At 39.1% G+C, this 25460-nt stretch overlaps 1 protein-coding gene across 9 annotated transcripts in view; it reads right to left on the bottom strand.

Moving 5' to 3' along the window:
- Positions 1–89: 89 nt before the first annotated feature.
- tweek overlaps positions 90–25460 on the bottom strand; it is a 56401-nt gene continuing 31030 nt past the window's right edge. For 4 of the 9 annotated variants that reach the window (XM_053750289.1, XM_053750299.1, XM_053750335.2 and 1 more), the window contains 29 exons: positions 24463–24582; positions 24019–24159; positions 23487–23586; positions 22254–22471; positions 21516–21620; positions 20452–20728; positions 19930–20046; positions 19466–19545; positions 18958–19181; positions 18489–18623; positions 17731–17870; positions 16216–16357; positions 15545–15700; positions 14829–14982; positions 14262–14490; positions 13568–13802; positions 12965–13224; positions 11981–12116; positions 11327–11409; positions 10566–10680; positions 9618–9968; positions 9067–9275; positions 8842–8955; positions 7006–7164; positions 6190–6390; positions 5291–5479; positions 4680–4810; positions 4149–4294; positions 90–3101 (listed from right to left, as the gene is read on the bottom strand). In XM_053750289.1, the coding sequence (XP_053606264.1) occupies positions 2918–3101; positions 4149–4294; positions 4680–4810; positions 5291–5479; positions 6190–6390; positions 7006–7164; positions 8842–8955; positions 9067–9275; positions 9618–9968; positions 10566–10680; positions 11327–11409; positions 11981–12116; positions 12965–13224; positions 13568–13802; positions 14262–14490; positions 14829–14982; positions 15545–15700; positions 16216–16357; positions 17731–17870; positions 18489–18623; positions 18958–19181; positions 19466–19545; positions 19930–20046; positions 20452–20728; positions 21516–21620; positions 22254–22471; positions 23487–23586; positions 24019–24159; positions 24463–24582 (4851 nt within the window). In that variant the 3' untranslated portion in view covers positions 90–2917. The remainder of the gene's footprint in view (positions 3102–4148; positions 4295–4679; positions 4811–5290; positions 5480–6189; positions 6391–7005; positions 7165–8841; positions 8956–9066; positions 9276–9617; positions 9969–10565; positions 10681–11326; positions 11410–11980; positions 12117–12964; positions 13225–13567; positions 13803–14261; positions 14491–14828; positions 14983–15544; positions 15701–16215; positions 16358–17730; positions 17871–18488; positions 18624–18957; positions 19182–19465; positions 19546–19929; positions 20047–20451; positions 20729–21515; positions 21621–22253; positions 22472–23486; positions 23587–24018; positions 24160–24462; positions 24583–25460) is intronic. The other 5 variants (XM_053750316.1, XM_064437060.1, XM_053750325.2 and 2 more) reach the window with 3 other exon arrangements.

Genomic DNA, 25460 nt, shown 5'->3' with positions numbered 1-25460 from the left:
ACAGTTAACTACATGTTAACTGTGTTTTAACTTTTGTAACAAAGACCTCCAGCGGAATACATTGCGTACATATGAATGAAAAAGCCATATTGATTCCCATATGATTTTATTCATACAATATTATATCACGTTCATTATGTACAAATCACCTTGGTTCATAACAAAATATAATATACATAATCAGTACACGGTAAGAAGCCCATTAATGTTTATACTACCCATTTACACGTAATATACAAAAAAATATACAGCTCTCGCAAAATAAGTGTAACACTGGAACAGTATAGATTAAACTTAAAAGTAATATTAAAACTTTGTGATGCAAATATTTATCTCAATTGTTATATCTAAATAATATAAAAAAATTCAACAGAAATATTTTTTTTTGGAAATCGAGCCTAGCGTGTTGTAATACGCTAGGCATATTTGAAAGTGTTATCGGACAATTCAAAGCCATGAATTCACTAACATATCGTTCTTTTCATTAAAATTTACATTGAGTGAAATAGACGATGTGCTATTTCACTTGAGTCCATAGTAATCAATGAGAGAGAGCGATATATTGAGCGTCAAATGTTCCCTAGTGTATTCGTGGCTTGTTTCTCATGAAAACCTTTTTTAAACTAGGTCGTTTCTCGTTATGTTAGACATAATATTATAACATACTACTTGTGATAGATAAACATTTCGCCAGGTACAATAAATATTTACATCAATTTTCTAACATATTTTCCTTTGGTAACATCAAAAAATATAAATTATATTATTGAAATCTATATTGCCCAATCCATTTCCTACGAGTGAAACTACCAATAACAATCACAGAATACTCCGCCCCAAATAAAGCTGAAAATATAGGTAAAGGAGACGACAAGGCGCAAGCGTCGAACTTTCTCGCCTCATCTGAACATTTTCCTGGTTCCTTCCTCAGCATTTAAGTGTCGAGGCCCAGGGTACGCTTTCTTACATTTTCTTAATTTCGCACGGTCTAGACCATGCTCAATTAGCACACTGTGACGACGTCAAGGCGCAGGCGACGATGAAAACTTGTCTCTCCTTGATTTCTCAATTGCATAAATCAGGTCACAAACAGAGTCTCAAAATGGCAGCTAATATAATGTAATAACAGACCTAACCATGTCTTTCTATGTCGTAGATAATTTAGAGTAAATAATGCATAAAATCCACCCCACAAAAACCCCTTAACCTTTCACAAAGTGTCTTAATATAAACACAACGCGAACAAAAAACCAAATCTCAAGAGTGGTCCTTTTTATAAGACTTTAAATATGAGACTCTTAATTACAGCTAATAACATACCGATTAAAATATACATTACTACAACAGGTGACGAAATAAGGAACAAGTGATACTATGCGCTTGCGCTTAAGGCAAGCGTTTAAATTAAAACTAATTTACATTCCAATAAATATAACATTTAAATTTATACGTCGCGATACGAAATGAAAATAACAAATTAATTAAATGTTGTACTCTATAAAACAGTCATTTGATTAAAATTATTAGATAAATATAAATTTTGCTACATATTATTATAATTGTAATTTCAACATCGTTTCATTGACATTGAAATTGTATGTTTTATATTAAAAAAAAAGCTAGATGTAACTGAACGTAAATTTGAATCGTCAATTAGAAATTATGGAGTTTTTTTTAATAATATGCAGAGGCAGTTGCTTATCATGTTCTTCTTTATATAATAGTTTTATTGTAACTTGATACATCAATTCAGGTGACGCTATGTACCTATCTATATCTGTATGATCAAACTGAAAGCACACAAAGAAACATGTAATTTATTGAAGCGTAATTTCTGTTTTATAAAGATTAACAAAGATCAGAATATACTTTTCAACGTATCGTTATCATGTACGATAAAACTAAAATATCTCGACAACGTGAGAATCGCCTAGTTGTTTTTGAGTCGATTAAAAATCACGCATATGATATGCTAACCGTCGTTCAATATATTACGTAGCAAAATAAGGAATTTGCTAAGATTAAGTATTTCTAATAACTAGATTTATAAACATCATTATATTCATACTGGATTATAATTCAAGAGTAAAGGCCGGTGCACATCAACTGCATAATGCGTATGCGTGTGTATATGTCAAAATAAACGCACACGCATTGCGTAGTCGGTGTAAACCAGTATTAAAACTGCATACTATCATATACATTATAGACGGATCGTAGTTTAATTGAATCTGTTGATTACTTGGAACAGTTTTGTGAGAAATATTCAATAATTTTACCCCTATGTCGGGTAGCTAGTATTTCTAGTTAAATAGTAGGTAAATGCCCTTTTATATGCTTCTATAATAAAATTTAGAGTCGGAATCGTGGCAGATTTTCGTTATTTATACTCCACCGAGGGAATTAATTAATACACCATAATTATCAAATATAAATTGCAATTTTCATCGTTTATCGTATATCAACATTTTTTTAGAAGCATGTTCTTTATGGAACACGTAGTCTTGAAATTGTAATAGAAATTTATTTCTTAGCTATCGGCATATGCCAATTTATTTTATTAAGAAATAAATTTTTATGTACCTCTATGTGCCGTTGTCAACACAGTCTTTGCTCATTGCGAAAACTTGATTAAAATACGCATTTGAGATCGTCCATTTTACGTCATAGCTAATAAGGGTCGCATTGTCATGTAAATCGAAGTTATTTAGTCAAAACAATAAGGTCTAATAAGCCATTGGTACTGCAAAGAGTCAATTATTTTCATCCAACAAAATTGTCTCTTATAATGCGACAAATAAGGTTCAAAATTCAAATTGATTTCACATTGAAGAGACCGCGTCTTTCACATGACCGTCTAATCCAGCCAATCGAAACCATCCTTTGTGTCATAGGGCACAAAGTCGACACTTGGTTGTCACTTGTGCGGCACAATGGCGACCAACTTGAGTAGGACGAGAGAGAGCAATTTGTCTAAAGGATCGAGGGTTCCGCGTTGGAGCCATTTAGGGATGGTGGTGCGAGCGTGGCTGAACCCAAGTTTCTGCAGGATATAGTCTACGCCGTAAGGCTCAATGGACTTACCAGCCCACGACAGCAGTCTGAAAAAAATTGTTCAGTTTTAAGGTAGTGGTAACTACATTATAGAGATCATATCTACATTATGTGTAGATCTTACAAAAAAGCTAATATGGCTTAGATATCATCGGCCAAAGCATCAGACAATTCCGAAATTCTATAATTAAGCTGTTCCCCTGGAATTTGCTTTACAATTGTTTTGTCTTCTCCTAATACTCTGTACAAGCTGCTGTTTTGTGACATCTTCCTTCGATCAACTGACTTCTATTATTAGTTATGAGAATTTATCTGAGTTCTTATACGTTCTGTTAATGGCTCATTTTAGATGATCATGCTGTGTACACTAAATTTGGGCACTAATTTATAGCTGAAGTATAAAAATGCAAAATTGTAATTTGTCTGTATGTGTAGCTTAATAAATAAATAAATACTACACGTGCTGTGTATAGCTGAAGTAGCTAGCAGTAGTTCTTCATATATAATTTTTAATTGTGGCTTATGAGAAATGCTAGATTAATATGTAGATAAATAGTAGGCAAGTCTTTGATACAATTTTTAGTTTTAACAATTACTATTTTTTTATAATGCAATATAAGTTTATAAAGCGGTGGTGATCCAGTGACCATCATCGCTTCATCAACTAAGTTATAATTACGTGAGTTTGTAACTCGTGTGTCATGGTTAGGTAACGTACACGAGTTTGTAAACCAACCTTCAATCAAGGTTCGTCTCGATAAGATGTCTTATTCTTGATCGCCTTTTTAAAGACCTGTTCTCGATATCAGAGAAACATATGTGTGAAACATGCGTGTAAGACGTGTGGTATGTATGTTTTTGTTTCTCAGTACCCGAGAAACATGTGGTATGCTTCTCAGTAGTAGGTACTACTTCTGCGTAGGTACTACTATTCAGGTGAATACTCGCCTGATTCAGCTCGATAAGAAGTCTAATCCTTAAAACTTGATTGCTTAGAACTTAAATGCTTGTTTCTCAGTATCAGAGAAACGTTATATATTAGTGTTTGTGTTAGTTTCTCTTCTAGTGTTTATATGTTAGTTTGTCAGTAGTACCTGACAGTAGGCTCGAGATGCCAGGTGACGCAGCGGTAGTCGCGGTAGTCCTGCGGCGCCCCCGCAGCGCCCCCCGCGCCCGCGGCGCCCCCGCCCGCGCCCGACGGCCCGGCCTCGCCCCAAGTTGAGCGGTTACCGCCGGACATCTGAATCAAGGATATTTAAAAATTACTTTATATTAACTTATTTCCGTAACAGTAACGTAACATTACATTTGAATAACGTACGTAACGTACATACAATTTGAACGGGAAATAATCATTTTAAAATAATGATATCTTTATCACATGTTTTTATTATAGTAACAACGATTTTGCTACATTTAACACGTGGCAAAAAATATATCCATGTAGTAAACCGTTGAGTTCCCTCTTAGGGAATCGTGCTTTGATTATCGTGGAAACTGAAACGAGTAACTAACAATTAAGAAGCGGAAATAAACCTTGTAACAATCGATTACACATTTTTTTAAGAATGTATCGCCACCAAAAGTTAGTTTGAAATAAGAAACAGTATTTTACAAGTACTCACAACTCTGTCCTTCTCCTTAATATAAGAAGAGATGAGATCGTGTAAGAATAAGAACGCCTCAGCATCCACCGAGACGAAGATGTGGTCCTCGAACTCCGTGATGAAACTGCACTCCACTACAGGTTTCTCATCTGAAATAATGTAAATTTTAAAGTTAAAAATCAAATTAAAAAATTACTAACTTTATTAACCTAGAAATAACAAATCAGAGTTTTATTAAAAAATTTGAATTTTTTCACATGCCTGATTTTAGTCAAAATCATTTGGATTTAAATACCATTTGTCATTGGTCCATATGTATTTTTTTTATAGGAAAGATGTTTTGTATTGTATTTTAGACTTCGAGAAACGTATTAAGGCGCAGGTTAAACTTTCCATGCATTCTAAGCGTGATTTCTACTTGTGCAAAATTCAAACAATTCACACACAAAATTCGTTCAAAAAAATATAGGCAACATAGACTACAAGTTTGTACCCATAAGTGACCATGTACTTTTATTTTAATTAAACTCTCTATCGCGAAGAATCGCGACATAACGCTTAGGTAGCCGACAAAGGCGAATGTAAAATGAATGTAAAATATATATAGAAAAATAGTGTTATTCTGAGACCAGCATCAGTGGGCGGCACGTTGGTCTGCAGATGCTGCGTGCGGAGATGCAGCTGCAGACTGGGCAACGCGAAGATGACCTCGCGCTGGTGCTTGTCGGCCTGCTTGCTCGCCCTATCTCTGTCTCGCTCGCGCTCCGCGCTGCTCGTGCTCGTCTGCTCCTTCTCTAGCGACGGGAACGACTCGATCGCTGTGTACGAGGGAGGAATATTGCTTTATTAGCTTTTGTCTGCTGTTTCGCTAGGGCGATTTTCCCACGGGATCAGTTATTTTTTCGTGACGATACTCTCTGCTCTTCTCCGTACTTCAATCTACATGTATGCAAAATTTCATATATCATATAAAGCCTAAATAAATAATAGGTATTAGTTTGTAAACTCTGTAATGGACAAGGGAAACACATATACAAGGACAGTAAATAAAAAGGAGACGCGTACAAACACGGATTTATCCAAGGGATTTTTATATTTTTCTTGCCACGTGGCCATAGACTGGTGTTAGTATATATCGATGACTAGCTGCGCCCCGGCGCTCCGCTCCCATTGAAAAAGAGTGACTATGTATTATTCCAGATCATATTCTACCCGTGCACTAAATTTCACAACAATCACTTCAGTAGATTTGGCGTGAAAGAGAAACAAACATACATAAACCGATACATCCTCACAAACATTCGCATGTATAATATTAGTACGATGTACTTGGGGTGTGACGGACACATGACCTTAATAAATGTCCTACGTACAATGTACTCATTATATTGAAAACAATAATCTAGATCACGTACCTAGATAAACATCGTGGATAACCCCTTCACCAACATTGTATGTTCTATTTTCAATATGTATAACAAACTAGTTGTTTTATTGAGAAAACTCTCGTATTACATCATATACTGACCGTCGATCTCGCTGTTAGCGAATGCGTACTGGAACCACTCGTGCAGGGTCTTGAACTGCGGCGGGAACAGCAGCGCGCGGGTCATCCTGCAGACGGTGGCCATGGACTGGTGTCCGCCGGCCGCCGCCGCCGCGGCGCCCGCGCTCAGCGCCGAGCCCAGGCTGGCCGTCAGACTCTGGACCACGTGGACCTCTAACTCCCCTGCGACCGGTACCGTCAATAAATAAACATCTCAAGGCAGGCTCACACACCTGCCGCAGGGGCAATCTACGGTCTAAAGAAGGAAATTACATCTCTTTCTTTTAAATACCTGCATCCCTTTCTGTAGTCCCTTAAATCGGAGAGTGTGTAGCCGGTCTAAACGGTGAACGGGGATGCCATGAAAACCGGTTCAAGTGGGATTTAATTTGTGTGTTTGAACTTGTGTGACTGCGGTGCTTTACAATGGCCCACGTGCTGTCCTATCACATTAATCCCACATCTTAAGAGTTGCAGCATTATTACAAGATTATTCTGTTCATTTTAGCCCATTTATTGTTATAATTACAGCCATCGTAATTTGCATCTGTCCTTCTAATGTTTTATTATTTTTTAACTTAATTTTATTTTGTGTCTCCTTTTATGACATTCGCGGAAGACCAGCGTGGTGGCTCACACCACGACATCATGCTGAGCGAAGACCATTTTAATACAATATGTTTAATACTATTACATGTACAGTCAGTCAGTCAGTTACCTATGTCATGTCTTTTGTGCTAAATAAACGTTCAAACTAAACAAATCTAAGGCCACAATACGTATGATTAAGTGACATACCTTCATCATTAGTGACTTGTTGGGCTTCTGTGGCGAAGCTAATGCAAGGATCCTTCAAGCTGAACAGCGCCCAGGACTTGGCCTTGAAGCTGTTGCCGTGGAAACAGGCCAGCGATATATTGGTGCCGTGCAGCTCCATTGTTCCGCCGAGCACAGTGCCTTAACATATACAAATAACATTTAGACAATGCCATATTAAGCCCACAATTTGAACATTTTTAATTAGTGTCAGAATTTGCATGTAAGATCAAGGGCTGTTAAAAAAATATATATATATATAGCGTTATATACGCAATTCTTGAAACGAGATAAAATATATCGACATCATATAGCGTTATCTCTTTCTTACATTTGGCTACTGTCACTGGGGTTTACGATTCAGAGACAATTTTTATTTTTTTTATTGATTTCACTCCTTACAAAAGTACTCCTTAAAGTGTATATATATATATATAGCCAAATGTAAGAAAGAGATAACGCTATACGATGTCGATATATTTTATCTCGTTTCAAGAATTGCGTTCCGATATCAAATTCTTACCATTTTGAGCAAACAATATGTATGTTTTTGTTACTTAAAATTAAAATGTATATTATTATCTTGCTGTTACAACAATAAAATAAAATATTTAAATTAAAATAAATGCAATATTATGCAGACAGAAAAATAACAGATAGACCACATGTTTTCAGTGATAGTAGCGCCACGTCTGTGGGACTACTATCGTGGAAACCTATCTGAAATAGTAACTTTTTTTGAATCGCCAATTTTTTACGTTTACGTTCTCAATGCACATCATGGAACGGAATCGTATGCAAAATGAGTGAATGAAATCAAATTGGCGTATTGTTTTGGTCACTACCTATAATGGATCGTTATATCATCTTGATGGTACGAATTTGCGATGCAGGTCAGTTTAGGTCGTAAAGTGGATCGCGTTAAAAGATGATGGTAAGCCCCCAGTACTTCACCTGGGATCTCACACTGGAACTTGTCCCAACAAGATTTTCGCGTGCTCACAAAAATACAATTTGTAAAAGTACAATAGGAATTGATGCTAAAAGCGTTATCTAACAGTTAACTTTTGGGTCAAATTCAAAATTATTTATTCAATTTATGACGACGATCACTTATTGACATAAAAAAACTAGATAGATAAATTATTTATTTGTTCAGCTGTAACACGCAATTTACATAATAATAATAAATACTAGATGTGTCATATATGATTTCATCATAGTCGTATTCCTCATGGCTGAGGGTCGTGGTCATTACGTGGAATGAAACACACACAACAACTTTCTTGGCATTATTAATGGAGTGGTTCGCCATTGCCTTCTCCATTTTACACACAAGTTAATAATAATCAACCAGTGTGCAGGTTTCCTCACGATGTTTTCCTTCACTGGAAGCAAGTGGTGGTCGATGAAAACTACTATATATGAATCAGATTTGAATCAAACTCATATGGCATGAGTAGGATTCGAACCTGGGACCTTTTGATCTACAGGCGGGGGTCTTAACCATTACACCAACACCGCTTCCGCACCGCATATATGACACACAGCAGTATAAATTTTTTATACTTACTTTTAAAAAATATATATATATTGATTGTTATTTAGTTTTTATATAAATAAATAACAATATAATTTAAGGCAAAATGGTCAGATGACTTAAAAGCATTTGACAAGAAATGGCAAGAATGTGACAAGATTTGGCAAGGAATGTCAAGAAAAGACCACAGACAAGAATGCGTAGAATAAATTAGGGGAGGCTTTTGCCTAGCAGTTCAACGGCTAGAAAAAAAAGAACATAATAAGTTAAACGCCTACCGTTAAGTGGCAGGGAGGACAGCTGCAAACCGGCAACCAGTTCTAAGACTTTCTGCCAGTGGCGGTGATGGCGGAGCTCTTGTGATAAACTACCAGGGCCTGACGGGCGAGGGGCTGCAACAATACATGAATCATACTTCTGCTATAACATCGCATCCTCATTGAGATTAATCGGCGCCAAGTGTGTAGGCTTAGAATACGGAAACCTAAAATCTAAATACTCACCTTCTCCTCTCGTCTTATCTTTGTCTCTTTCTCTCTTCAGGTTCTGATTGTGTAGAGAGCTGAAGACCCGCTTGCTAGACTTGAACTGTTGCGTGAAGAACTCTTCCAACTTGAGCTGCATCTTCAGGAGGTCTGGTGTGGTGCTGCGACTCATGAGGATCTGGAGCTGGTGCCAGCTCAGCGTGCCGTGGGTGAGGATTATGGCTGGCCTGTACGATAAATAGTTTGATAACTACATTTTTTTATGCAACATATTATGTAAATTAATCAAATCCTACTTAATTTCATGTAAAATCTACTGGTTCGATTATTATGAAATTAACACGCACAGAATATAATCTGGAATAATACATAAGGTACTATTTATCCCGAAATTCCCATGGGAGCGAAGCATAATCGATCCTATTTTTACGATGTGCTCAGATTTGCATCCAAGTTCCTCAGCAATATGTACGTGTCTATAGCTGAGCGTGAGATAGCGCCGCCGAAGATGTCGCCGCGAGCGACAATCTAAGAGTGAGAAAACCCAAGAAACAAAGAGAAACACATACCTGGCCGTGGGTCGATGTCGCGACTGCACTTGCTTGACCTTGGCGAGCCATTCGTCCCGCAAGGCCGCGCGCAGCTTGGACACTCTCGACAGCAGCACCGGCGTCCCCATGTACTCCAGCCTCAGCTCCAGCGCCGCCAGCGTGACGCCGGCGACGTGGCCGGGGTTGCAGCCGGGCTCCTCGGCGATGTGCACGTAGGTGTCTATAGCGGAGAGCGAGATGGCGCCGCCCACGATGCCGCCGCGCGCGTCCAGCGAGGAGCCGGCCAGCCCGACGCCCACCAGCATGTTGCGGTGCCCGGTGCTGCCGATGCTGAGCCGGCCCGTGCAGTGGAAGTCGCGGCTTTGCCAGCTGACGATACAGGATATATCTAAGCTATACGCTTCAGATGATACGTCGTCGAACGAAAGTTCAAGACGTGGTCTCCAGAGTCGCGACATTAAAATGGAATTGGGCTGGGCACCTGGCTAGAAGGAATGATGGAAGGTGGAGTAAAGCTGTGAGTGGTACTCCAGAACTGGAAAACGGAGCGTAGGACATCCGGCAGCTGGATGGGTCGATGATGTAAAGGAAATTGCTGGCAACAACTGGATGAAAGAGATGGTTGGCGGAGACGGAAGGAGACCTATGCCCAGCAGTGGGTCGCGGAGGGCTGCAGATGATATGTTTCAGATAGCTGATTGAAGTCTGAAGCTAAGTTCGCAGTTGCGACAACACTAATATGGACGCTAAAGATTTTACAAAAAAAAATACGGTACGCAATGCATAAGAAAAGTGTCGCATAAAGGATGACCTTTGTGCGATACCTATCCTATTATAATATATGTCGTCTTGGCGCAAAATGTCCTTTTCTTACATTGTCCTTTCTCATAATGTCTAATATATATATATATTAGACATCTCATCATCATCATTATAGTTATCTGTAAACAATTACACAATGGTTACCTGACATTGCCCATAACGTTGCCCATATTCATGTGCACATTGAGCCGCGTGAAGTTGACCGCGAACAACACCAGCGTCTCCCACGCCGCGCCCACCGCCGCCTCCGACACTTTATCTGTCCCACATTTACATTCGCGTCAGATGCCTTTATGTTGCAAAAATTTTATCAGCGTAAAAGAAATTGTAATAATATATTACATGTTGAGTGTGTTGTATTGTTATAAGTTTTTTTTTTTTTACAAAAATGACACGTTTTGCAAAAGCCTTTGATGTGGTCAAAGAGATTTTATTGCATTAAACTCGTAATAAAAAATAAATTATTAATAAATTAATGAGGTGATCCTGGGTGCACGATCAAGTCAATGCATCGTCATCCAAACTTAAAAGTGTATACAACATTTCAGCTCGATTGCTCGAAGATATCTGCTTTAAAATTGAGTTGCAAGATTTTACCCGAATGAATGAATGAATGAATGAATGAATGATGAAGATTTTACCCGAATAAACAATCACCCAATTATATCCTAACTAACATTATAAATGCGAAAGCAACATTGTTACCTCTTCGCGCTCTATCTACTCAACCAATATTCTTGAAATTTTGCATACACATAGTTTGAAGTATTGAGAAGGACATAGGATACCATTCCCGGAAAAATAACTGTTCCGGTGGGAAAATTACGCGAGCGAAGCCGCGGGCAAAGGCTAATACTCATACACATTGCATGTTAATTAAAAGCTAGGTAAAAATATAGACTTACCTTTGGGTTTCTGTACATCAACAGTCTTAGTTTTCTCTCTCTGCGGCAACACCGGCGACACGGGCGCGTTGTAGCTGCACGAGCTGTTTGCGGATTGATTGTAATCTTTTAAATACTATCGTATTGGATGTAGCCTTGTATTATATTCAGTATCAACTCTTAATGCAGTGTTTATCTATACTATTATTAGAGTGGTACGCGTTTGTGAGTTTGTATGTTTGAGGCCGGGTAATCTCCGAAACTAGCGAATCGATTTCAAAAATACTTTCACAATTTGAAAGGTACATTATCCAAGATTGACTTATAAGGTTACGGGCGAAGCCCTGGGCAACATCTTGTTTTTTAGACAACGAAAAAGAAATCAGTCCTGAACCTGGTCAAAAATAAAATTAAATCGCTTGACAGGACATACATTGACAGTAATTGACGTGTTGGTCATTTATAAGATCTTGGTATAATATTTGTGACCTTGGACTGCAAAAGGTTATGCCAGCTGCACACTGTAGCCAAACTGTTTCTCAAACTTGGATTCGGTATACAACGCTGGTTTTTCAGTGCGGTAAATAAAATCACTCATACTATAACTACGCCTTCGCGTCGGCGTGTGTAAAGCCTTACACTAAGAGAAGTAGGTGGTACAAATGTAATGATTACTTCTGGCGCACGCTGAGGTCCCCCAGGAACATGCGGCGCACGATGGTGCGGCGGTACCACGCCTTCGGGAACGCGAGGATCTCCGACAGCCGGCGCATGTCATACTTGAACCACGCTGAGCCCACGTCCACGATCGCTGGGGGAAACGCGAAAAACGTCAACTAAACACCCTGTAGAATAATCTGACATTTATTGTGTGAAGTGTTATCTTAAAAAGGGCGATTTCTTATACATTGTCATTATTTTATATACATGCTCAGTCGATGGTACTGAACAACTTTTGTTTTTCGTTTGGAATCAACTCTGAAACTTGTATTCCAAAAATAATATATCCAATTGGTCATAAAAACTTTACACTAAAACGAAAAAACGTGACTTTGCGTTTAATTTGCGTAGGTAAAGCGTTCGTCGTAGTACGAAGTCTTTGCCAAACACATCGCAAAGCAACAACAGGAAACCTGTGGGTGCACCACAGCGACATTCATCGATTATCATCAGTTTATCGATCGATTATCATATCTTATGTGTCCCGTCACTACCTTACACGTGCCAAGGCAGAGCGAGATAATTATAAGTGCCATAGTGTTTTAAGTGCGAAAGAAAGAGCTACATATATTTTTTGTTCTTATATTATTGTTTCTAATACAACATCGTTTGGAAAATTATCAAATTAAATTATAATAAAAAAATAATGACTTGTTGGTGAAAAGTGGTTCCATCTTTTGTTAGACTGGACGTTGAGCTACACTCTCCACACCACAATACGGCATCATTGTTTTGATATTGTTTTTATTTAGGAGCAAACTGGCACAGCCTTCGCTTCGATGCTCGCCGGCGGTATAACCAAAGAAAAGGGGCGGGGCCCCACCTTATGTAGTGTCACGACATAAACGTGGCGAATGGATACGCCGGTGATGCGCGGTCTTAAGGTTAAATGGTCTGTGGGCACAACAAAGTACTAAACAATGTAGTCTTGCAACTTACTTGAAAACCTCACAGTAGCCTTGGATTGATCATGATCAGTCTGGAAGTCCAGTTTCCGTGACCTTGACAGGTGGAACTTGACAAACTCCACGTTAATACTGAGAGAATCCTTCCTCTCGGTGTCAGAGAGTGGCGACCACTGGGCTTCCTTCAGGCTGGACTTCTTCCCGCCGTACGGATGGAAGATGTAGACGGAGAAGTCTGCTAGGCAGCCCGTGACGCTGAGCCCGCCCATCGCTACGGCTGGTTCAGCCATTTCCCTGTTGAAAGTAATGAGATTCGGACATTATTCCGTTTTATCAAAATATAAAGGTCAGTATTATTTTTCATAAAAAAAGCTAATTTCTTGTAAAATGTAATTTTGTAATATCTTCTTCATAGAAAGCATTTATGTATAAAAGCGTTTATTATGGAAACAAGTTTTGAATATAAATGAACTATATAAAATAATCGATGTTCGGATAAAGCTGCGACCACGGGACGTGTTTCTCCCTACACAAACAACAAAAACGTAATAAACAAATGTTGCTTTAGTACACATTTTTGCTTGAGTACACGTTCCGCGGGAGACCCATGAGAGGTAAGATGAGTGAGCAGACTCACTCGTCGCCGGCGCGCTTGGAGCTGAAGACGATCTGCAGACTGGGCAGCTGCAGCATGCACTCCACCCTGGAGGCGGGCAGACAGCTGAAGCGGAAGGTGGACGGCTGCATGTGGAAGTGCACTATCACGTCCACCGGGAACGACGCGTACACGTACTGGCCGTACGAGGCGCCTTCTGCTGAGCGCGCCCGGGAACCGCTTTCCGCTTCTGCTGAGACAGGTGACTTGGTTCCTTCTTGTCGTAAATATAATTGAATAAAACAGACATAGTACTACGTCTTTCATTTTATTGTGACTAGTTTCGCTTTTAGCAAGCCCGTCTAACAACTATATAAATCTCATTAACCTGTGATACAAGCATGCAAATGAATATAACATACGAGACGGGATTTTCGCGCCACGTTTAGTGGAGCGCGTTAATAAAGCCGAGTAATATGCTCAAATTTGACACTTATAACGCAAAACATCGGTATCATAAAATATTCAGTAGGTGTGTTGAATAATATGTTTCATAATAACAAAAAGTTATTTTAAAAAAATGTGGAAGCCTTTGGAAAAAAGAAACATATTTTTATTGATATGAAAAAATATATTTCAAAATCTGGCATATTTAATTAGATTCGAACTTTGTAAAACCAAATAACTTTTCATGAAACCTTAAAACTAAAGAGAATTCGAAGATATTATTCCTCACCTGGTGTTGGAGTTGAAAAAGATGCTTTGGTCGGTATTGGCTCCAATGTTTGCTCCAAGAATTCCAATATGTGCGGACTTATAATAGTCTCTTCAGGTATACTCTGCAGCGTGATGTACGCGAACAGTGCTGCCTTCTTGTTGCCGACCTTCCTGGAGCTGGCGAGGGGGGGGGCGACCGATTGGGGGGACGATATCTCTTCTGGGAGGGTCTTGGATTCGTAGTGCACCTGTTGGTGGAGTAAATATCTGAGTTACTAATGTAACCGCCCTCTGCCTCTGTCGGTGTACGGCAGAATCCGGATTAGGCAGGAATGTCTTATGTAAGAAAAACCTAAGTTTTGCTATTTTGTTTCCAAAATTTGTACGAAGTAAGTTACATTAAAATACTTAAAAAAAACATGGTGATGGTTATCAAAGGAACCAATTAAAGGTGCTAAAACAGAATAAAAAGCTAGAGTTGAACTATGTAATGGATAATAAAAAAATAAAAGAAAATTGATCGTATTTTAACAAGAATATTAATATTTTAACATAGCCCTTACGCGACTACATCACGGAGCCGTACCTTGAGATCCAGTCCCGGGACCCTGAACACGGTGAGGTCCAGTTGCGGCTGGTGCCGCTGGTGGTGCGGCGGCTTCCTTCGGGCCGTGGGGGAACCCCCGCTGGGCTCTGTCAACCCGCCTGAAGCTGAGCGATTCACTCGCATACGGCTACCACTGCGAACAAGTTAGTATATGATATGATAGCAACGGCTGACTTATCCCATGAAGGGATCTCGTCCACTCATCCAACAGGAAGAAACATAGTTATGAACACACATGCTAACGCGTTAAACACAGGTCTGTAGTTAACGCGTTAGCATTTGTACGACATGTTGACAAGAGCCATTGAGCTCTTGTCAACATGTCGTGCAAAATTACAGTTAACTCGCTGTGGCGTAAATACGGCACGGTTTTCAGTGTCATATGTGTCACTATGGCAAAATCAAAATCAATCAAAATCAAATCATTTATTCAGAAATTAGGCCTTCACAGGCACTTTTTCACGTCATAATCTAAATTAAATGATGTTTACCAAAGCTACAAACTACTAGCATTTCGGAACGACCACTGCTGAGAAAAAATGCCGAAAGAAACTCATTCAAACAGTGTTGGTCCATTTAAACAGTGTTGGCAACTCGTCCATAGAAAAAAGTAAACGTACGGTTGAAAAAAATGGTCCGTTTATAAGGAAATTTAGAACCAACACGACTATAGATAGATGTAGAAAGGGACTTACATCTTATTGTCATCATGCTCCTTAGTGTGTAGCACACATTTGCCACTGTTGATATGAACTTTGACGTCCAATTCGAAGTCTATATTTGGTTCAGTCGTTTTGGTCTTATTCTGTTTGCTGTCAGACGTGGAACCCTCGCCGATCGAGGCTGATAACCTGGAATAACAAATTGTCATTAGGCCTTCATTTTTCTCAATCATCGCTTTTTAAACCCTAGCATAAGTTAGGGGTGTTAAAAGTTACACTCACTTTTTACATCACTCATCGTGGTGACATTTGAAAAAAAAATTCGATTTATTTCTTGCAAGTTTCAAATCGTTACAAAGATAAGTATAAGCGACGCTCTGAAATGGTAGTATAATGCTAAAAGTATGAATACAGTCTGGCCGATATTAATAAGGTCATTGTGTCTGTATGTTGTTTTTCAACTGTTCAGGTCTATAACTTCTCTTTGAGGAGAGAATATTTTTACTGAAAGACGCCTGGAACAGATCGCTGGCTTTGCCGCTTAGTTCTGATAGAATATGGAAATCCAAAACTTGCTAGTAGGATGTCAAAGATGTTAAAGAAACATTATGCAAGAAGACCTTAGATTTGGAAGTTTTATGGCTAGGAAAGCAACCGGGAACTCCAATGGGAGAAAAGAGGAAAGGGAAGAAAGAATGAGTGACCTGGGCGGACAGTTGGGGGCGCTGGGGGCGCTGGGGGCAGGCAGCGAGGCCTGGCGCTGCACCGGCGGCGGCGGGCCCGCGTCCGCGCGGCCGCGCGCGCGCAGCGACGCGCTGCGCGCCGGGTTGTAGTCTGCACCGCCTCCTGTGGACATCGTCATTTCACATTATATATTCGGAAAGCGTATATTACATCTGAATTACCGAGTGAACGAAGCAAAATACAACCCTCGATTGAGAAAAACTCCCTTAATACCCAATCAAGGATTGAAAGTAAAGTAAATTTTATGGGGTTCGAAATTGGCCTGAATTACTTCGAGAAAAGGATGGTACGGCCGTGTCGCTTTTTTGCGAGATAGATAAACAGATATGTATGGTCAAATTTTTTAAAATTGCATACAACGAATAATAAATACGCACACAAAAACAAACATCGACACATATAGACATTGTGAAGTAAGCTCCGCGAACTAGTGACGTATGGTGACAAATAGTTGGAAGTGTTGGGTCCACAATCTCAGTCGTACTTGGTACGATACCAGTGAGACCGATGAATAAATGACATCTATATTTTACTCAACTCTAGCTTATATACTATTAATAATTATGACGTTGTTGCATCGACCCTGCAGTCGCACGTGTCTCTTGGACGTGATGTGCTGACACAACGACAAGGACTGACAGACAGATTGTTTCATTTCCTCAAACGCATTACGTCTAGGGTCGCTACTGGCTATGTAACGCTGCTAGTCACACCGCAAGTCCTCTAGTTAACGGCCTTGTATACATTTGAGTGCATTCATTTGAATAGTTGGAAAGTAGCCAAATCGACAACTACACAAAAATTTAAAGCAAGTCCGTCCAATTGGTGCAAATAAAACAATTTCCCGCCTTTTATTATGCAGGCGGAGTTTTCACTAATAGCCCGGAGTTCAAGTTCTCTAATGGAGAATTTATTGTGAACGTTATATTGAGAAATTCCTGAGCCGAGCGGCCCGGGTCCCGCTGAATTGTCTCACGGCATTGCTAATGTCCAATTTTCATAATGAAATACTTCGCAATTTATTATTAAAATTTGTATTTGGAATTCTATCCTGCTAAAATTTTAGTTTAGTTTACAAATGTGAAATTTTGGTATGTGTCCGTGTTGGTTACTCTTTCACGCAAAATCTACTGGACGGATTGTTATGTTTGGTACACGGGTAGGATATAATCTGGAATAACACATTATTTTTAACCCCGAAATTCCCATGAGAGCAAAGCCCCGGAGCGGAGCTAGTATCATATAAAAGTGCATGATATGAAATAAGTGACATGATTGATCTTTTTTTTTTATAGTACTCTAGAAAACACTAGTACACTTAGTTGATACACATACGGACTCGAAAAGAATGCTAGACCAAGCAGTTTCGTGACTAAGAACATCGAGAAATTTCTGAGAGTCCTCTTGTATCCACTGCAAAAAATGATTATGGCCTACCCAGTAAAATATAATATAACATAAATTACATTACTCACCAGTAAGCGGTTCACTCTCCATGGAACTCCAACTGCCGCCCTCAATGATGTCCGTCAATCGATTGTCTTCATCAACAAGTAATAACGTCTCCCCGGAATCTCCCACTCCACTCGGCAAAGCTAGGTTTGGTTCCACCACTCTGAACGGAGAAGTAGTAAGATTTGTTAGATAATTTAGAGCGAACTAGCTGTAATCTGTACAAAGCTGTAAACTGGTATAAAAATCGAACCATAATCGTAATGAACTGAAATCTTCGATCTTTTATAATTCCTCATTTGTTAAACATGATAATCTCCATTACAAAAACAGGACAATTAAAGCCGGCAATGTCCCACATAAATAATACTTAACAAAGAAATTTCGACATATTGCGCATATATTTAGATACATTTTCGTTTTCAGCAATTGCGCATTGTCAACTACTATTGTATTATACTCTATTTAACAATACATAAAAACAAAAGTTTACACACAAGATCTTCTCTGGCAACCGGGTGGCCGAAGGTGTCATGTCGAAGGTAGTATTTATGCATCCATAAATACTGCTACAACTACTTGCATATCCATGAAAACTTCAAGTGCGGGATCTAGACTTGTCGCTTCGAGCATGATTCGATTATAGCGCCATCTGTCCGCAGTGTTGCAAATCTGTGCGGCTTGAATCATCGTTGAGTTTTAGTATGTACGCGTCGTGAATGTGGCGCGGTAGAGGCCGATAAAAATACACATAATAAAAGATCACAAAAGCGGTACTAACACTTCGAAGTCCTTCCTCTCCGGCGGCGGCGAGGGGATCACGAAGGACTTGCTGCGGTTGGAGCCCAGCCCCAGCTTGCCCTTCGTTATAGAGCTCGCCCGCACGCTCTGCCGCCTCAGTTTCTGTATCATGTCCCTGTTCACATAAGGTGGAAAATCAATTTTAAATAAGATCTGTATAAACAGTGAAGGAAGACTTAAAAATAATCGAAAGGATTTTGTTGTGATAATAATTTAAGTTCTAGAATATACCACTTTTATATTGTCCCATGGATATCGTACGGAGCGACCAAGAGTTATTTGAAAGCTGACAAGTAACAACCCCATCCTCAAAGAGGGATGAAATTAGGTCGTGGGCCGTCACAAAATCGGAGTAAAATCTTAAAATTTTCGTTTTTACGCGCAGCTGGTATTCGACCACCATATGAATGCAACCGTGAAAATGCGAGAACAATAGATAAAGAATTGACCTTCTGAAATCTTTGAAGACTAAAGCTTCCAGATCGTGTAACCTCTTCATCTCATACTCTATGGTCGAGTGACTGGCGCCGAGCGTTCTCAAATCGTTGATGATCTTGGCTTGTTCGTTCATTTCCCTCTCAATCAGTTTGGACCGCTTCTTAGCGTCGAGACTGTTGTCGAATACGAACGCTGGTAAGTGGTCCGTGTTCTTGCGACGAAAGACTATGCTTTCCTGGTGGAAAACAAATCATTCAATCATTGGGTAACTGACAAATAATTATTTCCAATAATTAGGCGAAACAAAGGTTGCAAACTAAAATTCAACAAGAATCGTCTATCTAGTCAGTATTAAAATAGGAGATTTTATATGAAATTTTTATGACAATATGACACGAGAAGGGTTTAAATATTTCAAATTCATTAGTCAAAGTGATTTTTTATTATAGTGTTTAATTTATTAAGTGGCTGAAATAAAATTTGGAGCGTGAAACAATTAATACAACTCAAGTCACGTACCTGAGAATCTTTACTGTTGTCTGCTTCATCATCCATATCGCTTTCGAAGTCCATCTTCAAAGGATCTTCTTCTTCGAAACCTATTGAATAAATTGACTAGCAATTAATTAAATATATATATATTTTTTTAAGAACTCTCCTAATGGGCGATAAGGTTTAAGCATTCGTTCGCAAGTTCGCCGTTGTAAGTAAAATTTTTGAGCAGTTCTATGGCGCTGCAATAGTGGCAATAAAGCCACTTATACAGTCATTGGCTAGGCGGCCAAGAACGTGTTAACTCGACCACTCTGTGCTTCGGAAAGTTAAGTTTTATTAAGCCATTCGTTCCGACTGTGTTTACCGTCTTTAAAACCCAGCTTACCCATCCACAAAGCCAGTGACCTAGCCGTGGGGACATTAAATCGATTGATGATTATTTTAATTTTAATCAGAATAATAAAATTATTACATAAAGCATGGCTGACCTGTGAGCATGGTGAGCGTGTGTCCAAGCGCAGAAAGCTGTTTCCCCACGTTGACGTCCAGATGGATGTCCACACCCTCCATTTGCCAGGATACGTTTAGGAACCACTTAGCATTTTCTGCGAACAAGATTATAAATAATCAAAGGTGAATAAAGTAAACAGAACTATGTACTTAAATCACCTACACCAAAAAATAAGAAAGAGTTGAATTAAGTCTACTACTCGTACAGGTATTTTATGCGAAGGCCGGAGCGGAATAAACTATTCTGTGGCGCGTGGTTGCGCCCTAAAATAGGACAACTCCATATTCTGTCGTGAATGTCATACAAGGCGACAAGAGATACATAGTCTTGGCAGCATTTTCCCAAAGAGGATTGGCGTCACCAGGCGGCCGATAGTAAAATCACAGCATTATTTACGCTGAGAATTAATTTTGCAGCGTGACAGCCCCAAAATACACCCAGGAATATGAGAGAGCGGGTTCAAATTTTGAAAGGAAAATCAATAAATCAATTGTCTCACCTGTAGCCAGTCCATTGCATTTAGCCGCAGTGGTCCTGCTGCAGACCTCGTACGTCCCCTCGGAGACGCAGCACACGTTGACGGAGGCCTCGTCCGGGTCGGGCTTCCAGTCGTCCAATGAGGTCTCGAAGTCGTCGGCGAAGCGCAGACAGAGCCCCACGAACCTGCCCTTGGAGACCAGCGCCCCGGAGCTGCAGGCGGAGACGCTGGTGCTCTCCAGCGTCACCACGACGGCGCCGCGGGCCTCCGCCTCGCACGGGCCCCGCGCCCACGTTGTCTTGCGAGATAATATTGCCATTCATTTCGAGTTTCGCATGCCGATCAAAGTTTCATGTGACGGTGTATTGCGTGACGGTTCCCTATTTTTATGCGTACAATTTTATGTCATAATTTAACATGGCATACTTTTACTAGGGCATAATGATTTTTAAGTTCATATAACGTTCTTACGCATAATGGTTGTACCCAACCTTAAAGTTAATTATACCTTAGACATATTATGCCAAAATCGTTATGCCAAAGAACAATAGGACAAAATAGTTTATGCGATAAAAAGTGGTCCCTTGCGTGACGTGTGGTTTCTGTGTACATTAAAACCAGTCAATATCCCTGGGCTGACAGGCAACAATAGCGATCCCAAAGGGAATCCTAGTGAGGGAATCCTAGTGTGGCATATACGTATGTATATTTACAGTACAAAATAATATTTCTTAATCTACGGAGGGTTCACATCAAACAAACGGCCGGTTATAATAAAGTTTATTTTTTATGCTGACCTTTGAATTCGCGGCGTCACAGCCCAAAATGTAACTAGGATCACGCTAAGATGAGATAATGAGCGAGTAAATAGCTGTATAGCTGAAGTAGTGTAGTAATATAGTATAATAAAACTTTATTTCAGACTTTGCAGTCCATAAAGCGTTAATAACAATTTAACTTAGCATTGTCATGTAACTTAGGAGTGTCGTGTGAGAAATATAAAGTTCATGCCGATCGCAAAAGTTAACGTGACGGGATATAAAGCAACATTCTGAGATAGTGTGGACTAACACAATGTGACTCACCATAGGCGGCTGATTCAAAGGTAGACAGATGCCGATGTCGTCCACATTCAGTTGCAGGAACAACCTGCTCAGGTGTGGAGTCGTTATCTGAGATGTCAGTTGCACCTGAAATTACAATAATGTCAACCACTCGATATCAATGATTTTAAAAGTATATACTTGCACACTAATCTTATAAAAATGTTTCTTTTTTTTGTTTATAATGTTTATAAAAACTAGCTTTTGCCCGCGGCTTCGCCCGCGTTTATTTTCCGGAATGAACGGTACCCTATGTCCTTCTCCATACTACAAACTACATGTATGCAAAATTTCAAGAAGATTGGTTGAGTAGGTAAAGGTAATAAACAAACAAACTTACTTTCGCATTTATAACATTAGTTAGGGTTATAGGATAAGGATAAACTCAAAAACTATTGGACCGATTTTGATGTAATTTAGCATAGAGACTGGCGAAATCTTCAGTGCCCAAAAAGCGACAAGTCCGACGCAACACTATTTACCCTCAAGACTAGTGTTGGAGCTATCTCGCACCAATTCTCAAGCGACGATACATATAGTACAATATTTCACTAAAACTTTTAATACGGGTCACTTACGTGTGATTATCGACAGAAAACTCGACTATAGTTTCAGTCTTATATCCAAAGCGATTTCAATAATTCTACATCACCATTAGAAAGGTACATTATGCAAGATTTCTATTAGAAGATATTGTTGAAAAATTTAAAAATAAGTTACTTTCTCAAACACTTGCTGCGTCGCCGTCAACACTTCTTTATTGAGGTTTAATCTCTTCTCAGTCCAGTACTCGTAGGCGTTCTTATAGTTCAACCACACCAATATAGCGCGGTCTACTGCCACTGGTTGGATGTAAATGAGAGGACGCTTGAGTGTGATGAGGACCACTTCCTTGTCCTCGCCGGCCACCATCTCGTCTTGGAAGGCGTTTCGCATCGCTAAAAACATTACATTATATATTATATAAAAACATTACATTATATTGAACGAGCAAGCGAAGTGGGCGTGGTCTACAAATCAACTTATTGGGGCAAAAATACATTTTTTGTAATGTATGTTTGTAACGCGATTTGATTTTGACGTTTATAAAAACTAGCTTTTGCCCGCGGCTTCGCCCGCGTTTATTTTCCGGAATGAACGGTACCCTATGTCCTTCTCCATACTACAAACTACATGTATGCAAAATTTCAAGAAGATTGGTTGAGTAGATAAAGGTAATAAACAAACAAACTTACTTTCGCATTTATAAAATTAGTTAGGGTTAGGATAAGGATAAACTCAAAAACTATTGGATCGATTAATAAAATAAAATTTAAAAGGTATGTAGGATCTGTCAATAGTATTTTAAGTTCGTGGAGCGACAAAATCAGTTAAGTCGTTTTTGAAATATTCACAGTTCTGAAAAAAAAATTGTGTTCGCGAGGTCTTAAGTTCGCGGCGAACAACTATATAAAATGTCTACTGTTGTGAACAATCGTATATAGAGTGACGAAAACCGAGGTCCTACGTAGACTAAATCGATGGTAGACAGATGTAAATGGTTAATGTTTTTAAATACTTGAGTAAGATGTTGATGGTATTGGAGTGTCTATACCGGATACGACATGACGGGGAAATATACCGCATTCTTCAGCTTGTAATGTAAAAGAAGATCAAAGGAAAACATAAATCTGAAAGGAAAAAAAACCTTTCGACTTGAAGAATCTAAGATATTGATTTCATTAGTTACGCATTAAGTAATTAAGAACGGAAAGAGGTACCGTGGCAGACCTATGAAAGATCGTAGTTTACAAAGCTTTGAAAGGAAATATTTGGATTGTGCGTTGAATGGTAGAACTTGGAAGGAGATGAAGAAGACCTTTGCCCATTCCTATCTCTCTCTCCCTCTCTGGCAACCTCCATTGGAAATATGTTTGTATGAAGATTGCTTTAGTTTTCTAGAATACTACTTACTGATTCTAGTGTTGAAGAACGCGTACTGCTGGAACTCAGGTTCGGCCTCTTCGAACATCGCATTGCGAATCACTTGCCCTAGACTTAAATTCAGCTCCACCTAAAAAAAAAAATGCAATATTTTTGTTGATCGCGAATAGAAAATGTGAATATACATGTGAAATGTGTATCTTCTTTTTATCAACAAAAAATCTGACCATTAATAGCAACAACGCACATTAATAATAATGATCAAATTTTTTAAGTCGCCCAAAAGCATCTGGTATGTCTTTACGACTACGGCAGTAACTATGTACACCCTTTCATCAGAAGGTTTTATCGGTTCTTCCGTCACCATTGATCATCGAATCCTGTCACTTTATCTAACTTATCTACCTAAGTAGGTCCCAGACCTGTATTACGGGCCTAGGATAAGGAAGGCCTGTGGAAGCACAGCTTTGGGCACCGCGAACCAAACAAAAAAAAGTTTATTCTGATCAGTATCTTGCACTATCAGAATAAACTTGTAGTCATATCGTGACCATGTACGAACCTGTGCTTTGGCAAACAACTTGACGCCGTGGTCCGATGGTCTGGGCACGTTTTGCACTCTGTTGGAGAGTTCAAACTCCACAGCTCCCGTCTCCAATCTCACTGCGCTGTTGCTTGGAGTGGTCGCCGTTAGCTGAATACGCTGCACAGGAATATAATATGATTATGACACTTAAAAAAATAAGTACTTTATTTATATATATGAAGGTTTATATATATAAATACCCTTGGACATACTGACAGTTCAAATGTATATTAAATTAACATGCACAAAAAATCTATTTTTTTTATCTTGGACGATTAAATGTTTATTAAATTTAAATAATCTTATGTCTAAATGTCAAATAAACTTAAAGTCTGTCTGCATGTTATGGTATTTTGTGAAGACTGGTGCTTGAAATAGGCTAAAATAGCCTGTCATACAAGACACCGAGAGTCCACTTACTTTGATCCTGATAATGAGGGAGAACAATATCTTGCTGAGAGCGGACGTCGATGCCTCTTCTTCCCACAGCGGCACTGGCTTCTCTCCTCCGTACACTTTTTGTACGACTTCGTTCACCTCCTGCAATAGAGTTGCTTCTCACTATCTAATACATAGTCTATTATCTCATTCGATATGTATAAGATTCGAATCCCGGTATCCTTCCGTATATTTTTAAAGACATAATATAAAATAACATACTTTCAGAGTGTTTCAACCGATGCGGTTGCGCTGTCATTACAATTTTTCAAATTTTAACGAAGACAATAATTAGTTTTACAATCTGACTTTAAAATAACTAATATGTAACTGTGTTAATGTAAATTTTGTCAATGACTGATCTTGGGATTGATTCCTTGGTCTAGAAAATTGACGGAACGTAATGTCAGCGCGGTCGCAGTGGTCGTAACGCTCTGCGAAACACTCTTTTGTTTAACCTAATGATATTTACGCATAAATGTATTTTAGCATAATAGCTTACGAATATCTTTTTTAAGAATAATAATGTTGAACCATAAATTTCGCAATGAAATCCCATCCAGTCCTCAATACAACGCACGTCGCATTGCAAGCTACCGTATTAATTTATTATTAAAGCATATAACCTAAAATCTTTTGAAAAATACCTAAAATTAAATAAATAAAATAAACACGTATGGCCAAATCACACAGATTGAGTTGGCCCCAAAGTAAGTTCGAGACTTGTGTTATGGGATTATACTCGTAGGTACTAACTCAACGTAACTATATTTTATAACATATACATTTATACATACACAACCAATAAAGCCGGGTCCGCAGCGCCGTGTTTTCGTTAGCTAACACAAAAAACGTGTTTTACTAACCGATTGTGATAGGCCTAACAGTTATGTTAGAAAAATAACAAAAACATGTTTTCCAAACCGAATGGATAGCATCCCCGCGTACGCCTGCGGGGAGGGGAAGCGACTCATTTTGTG

The sequence above is a fragment of the Plodia interpunctella genome, chromosome 1 (assembly GCF_027563975.2).
Source record: "Plodia interpunctella isolate USDA-ARS_2022_Savannah chromosome 1, ilPloInte3.2, whole genome shotgun sequence".
NCBI lineage: Eukaryota > Metazoa > Arthropoda > Insecta > Lepidoptera > Pyralidae > Plodia > Plodia interpunctella.
This window is presented reverse-complemented; position numbering and strand designations above follow the sequence as displayed.